At 36.5% G+C, this 2,004-nt stretch overlaps 1 protein-coding gene across 1 annotated transcript; it reads left to right on the top strand.

The window, feature by feature from the left end:
* The first annotated feature begins 401 nt into the window (after positions 1–401).
* LOC119422477 (FRAS1-related extracellular matrix protein 2-like) lies at positions 402–919 on the top strand. The gene is made up of 2 exons (XM_037689851.1): positions 402–442; positions 657–919. The coding sequence occupies exons 1-2, from the start codon at positions 418–420 to the stop codon at positions 917–919; spliced, it is 288 nt and encodes a 95-aa protein (XP_037545779.1). The 5' UTR covers positions 402–417.
* The last annotated feature ends 1,085 nt before the right edge of the window (positions 920–2,004 follow it).

Here is a 2,004-nt window from a genome sequence, read left to right as displayed (position 1 = left end):
TCGTAGTAAAGCTCAGAAGCAAGTCCAGTTCAACCCGGGCCAGACAACAGCAGCCTGGAAGGTTAAGATCTTCACAGATCAGGAGTTTGAAATCTCTGAGACCTTTGAGATTCATCTTACAGATCCTGTCATGGCTGTACTGGAGTATCCCAATATAGCAACGGTGGAGATTGTGGACCCAGGAGATGGTAGGAATTTGGCACCTTGGGAAATTTGGAAAAAAGTTTTACATTTACATGGCTGATTTAATGAATATTTGGTTTGATACAGTTATCAATGACTTTAATGTTGTGGGTTTTTTTTTTCTCCAAAACAGAATCGATTGTCTTTATTCCAGAAGCTGAATTTAGGATTGAGGAGGATATTGGAGAGCTGTTAGTGCTGGTCAGACGTTCAGGAGATGCAAGTCAGGAACTTATGGTAGTTTGTTACACTCAGCAAGGTGAGATCACTCTTTATATAAGACAAAAAAGGGAACTTCATTCTCTGTATTACCATGTTGATTTGCTGCTTTTGTACATTAATTGTACCCTTTTTTATGTTATTTTCTCATTCCAGTAGATTGATAATACTGCTGAAAGCAAACATAAAATAATAACAGAACTTTCAAGAAGAACCTTCATCATGTTTCCACTCTGTTCTCATAATTCATTTAGGCACAGCCACTGGCACCGTCCCCACCACTGTCCTGTCCTACTCTGACTACATTACTCGACCCAAGGACCACACCAGTGTGCTGTACTTCGATAAAGACGAACGAGAAAAAATCTGCCGCGTCATCATTATTGATGATTCCTTATATGAGGAGGAGGAAAGCTTCAATGTCAGCCTCAGTTTGCCCATGGGTGGGCAGGTGGGACCCCATTTCCCCTCTGCCAAAGTCATTATTTTGGAAGATAGCGATGATGGTGAGTGGTAGCACTTTTCTAATTTTGCAAGGTTGTGTGCTGAATAAAGGAAAGGGGAGATTAAAATAAAATGGGTCAACAAAGTGAGAGGTATCTTTATCTGTTGTCCAGCTCTAATTTTTACGGTGACAGTGAGGTGTAAATTAACAACATTTGAAAAAACAGAATTTTATATATATTTTTTAAAGGAATTACATTTGAAAAAAACTGAATTACATTAAGCCACAGCAGAAGTGGTCGAAGCGGAAGTGGCCGGAATCCCATTTGAAAAAATAGAATCACATTTGGGGAAAAATGGAATTACATTAGGCCAAAGCAGAAGTGGCCAGAATCACATAAATAATTAAAAAAAAAAGGAATTACATTAAGCCAAAGTGGAAGTGGTCGAAGTGAAAGTGGTCAAAGTGGAAGTGGCCGGAATCGCAATTGAAAAAACAGAATTAAAAAAATGGAATTACATTTGGAAAAAATATGGAATTACATCAAACAAAACTGGAAGTGGTGTTTTTTGTGTGTGTTTGTGTGTATATTCTTTTAACTTTATTAACAACATAAAACGGCTTGATATAATTCAGTATTTTCAAATGTAATTCAGTTTTTTTCAAATGTAATTCCATCTTTTTCAAATGTTGTTGTGTTTTTGTTGCTTTTGTTGCATTATTTGAAATGTAAAGTCTGTTTTTTCAAATGTTGTTCATTTACACGTCACGGCCACCATAAATTTTACTTGCATCTAACTTCTTTTATTTCATAAATGAAGGCATGGTGGAATCTGTTTTGCATTTTTGTACACTTGGGGTTAGAGTTGAGCAATTTTACAATCTAGTAATAAATATTGCAATCACAGAGGGTGGACTTTCTTTTGTCCTCGATTACAAGTTAAGAAAAGGTTTAAATTTGTGCTGTAATTACACAGCTGCATGAGGTGGCAGGTGTCAATGATCTTTTTAAGTATTTTTTTTATGCTCGACTCTTTCATGTTGGCATTTGAGCACTATATTATCCAACCAAAGTGCTGTGAAAGCACTTTCAAAGCATAACTTTGTGGGATTTTGTGTTTTCTGTTTGTTATCTTTCCAATGCATGAGTCTGACAG

Source organism: Nematolebias whitei, chromosome 16 (assembly GCF_014905685.2).
Source record: "Nematolebias whitei isolate Nwh7 chromosome 16, NemWhi1, whole genome shotgun sequence".
Taxonomy (NCBI): Eukaryota; Metazoa; Chordata; class Actinopteri; order Cyprinodontiformes; family Rivulidae; genus Nematolebias; species Nematolebias whitei.
This window is presented reverse-complemented; position numbering and strand designations above follow the sequence as displayed.

Coding starts and splice junctions, on each gene's coding strand:
- LOC119422477 (XM_037689851.1), top strand. CDS start 418: ATGGTAGTTTGTTACACTCAGCAAG. Junction 443..656: donor AGTTTGTTACACTCAGCAAG/GTGAGATCACTC, acceptor TAATTCATTTAG/GCACAGCCACTGGCACCGTC.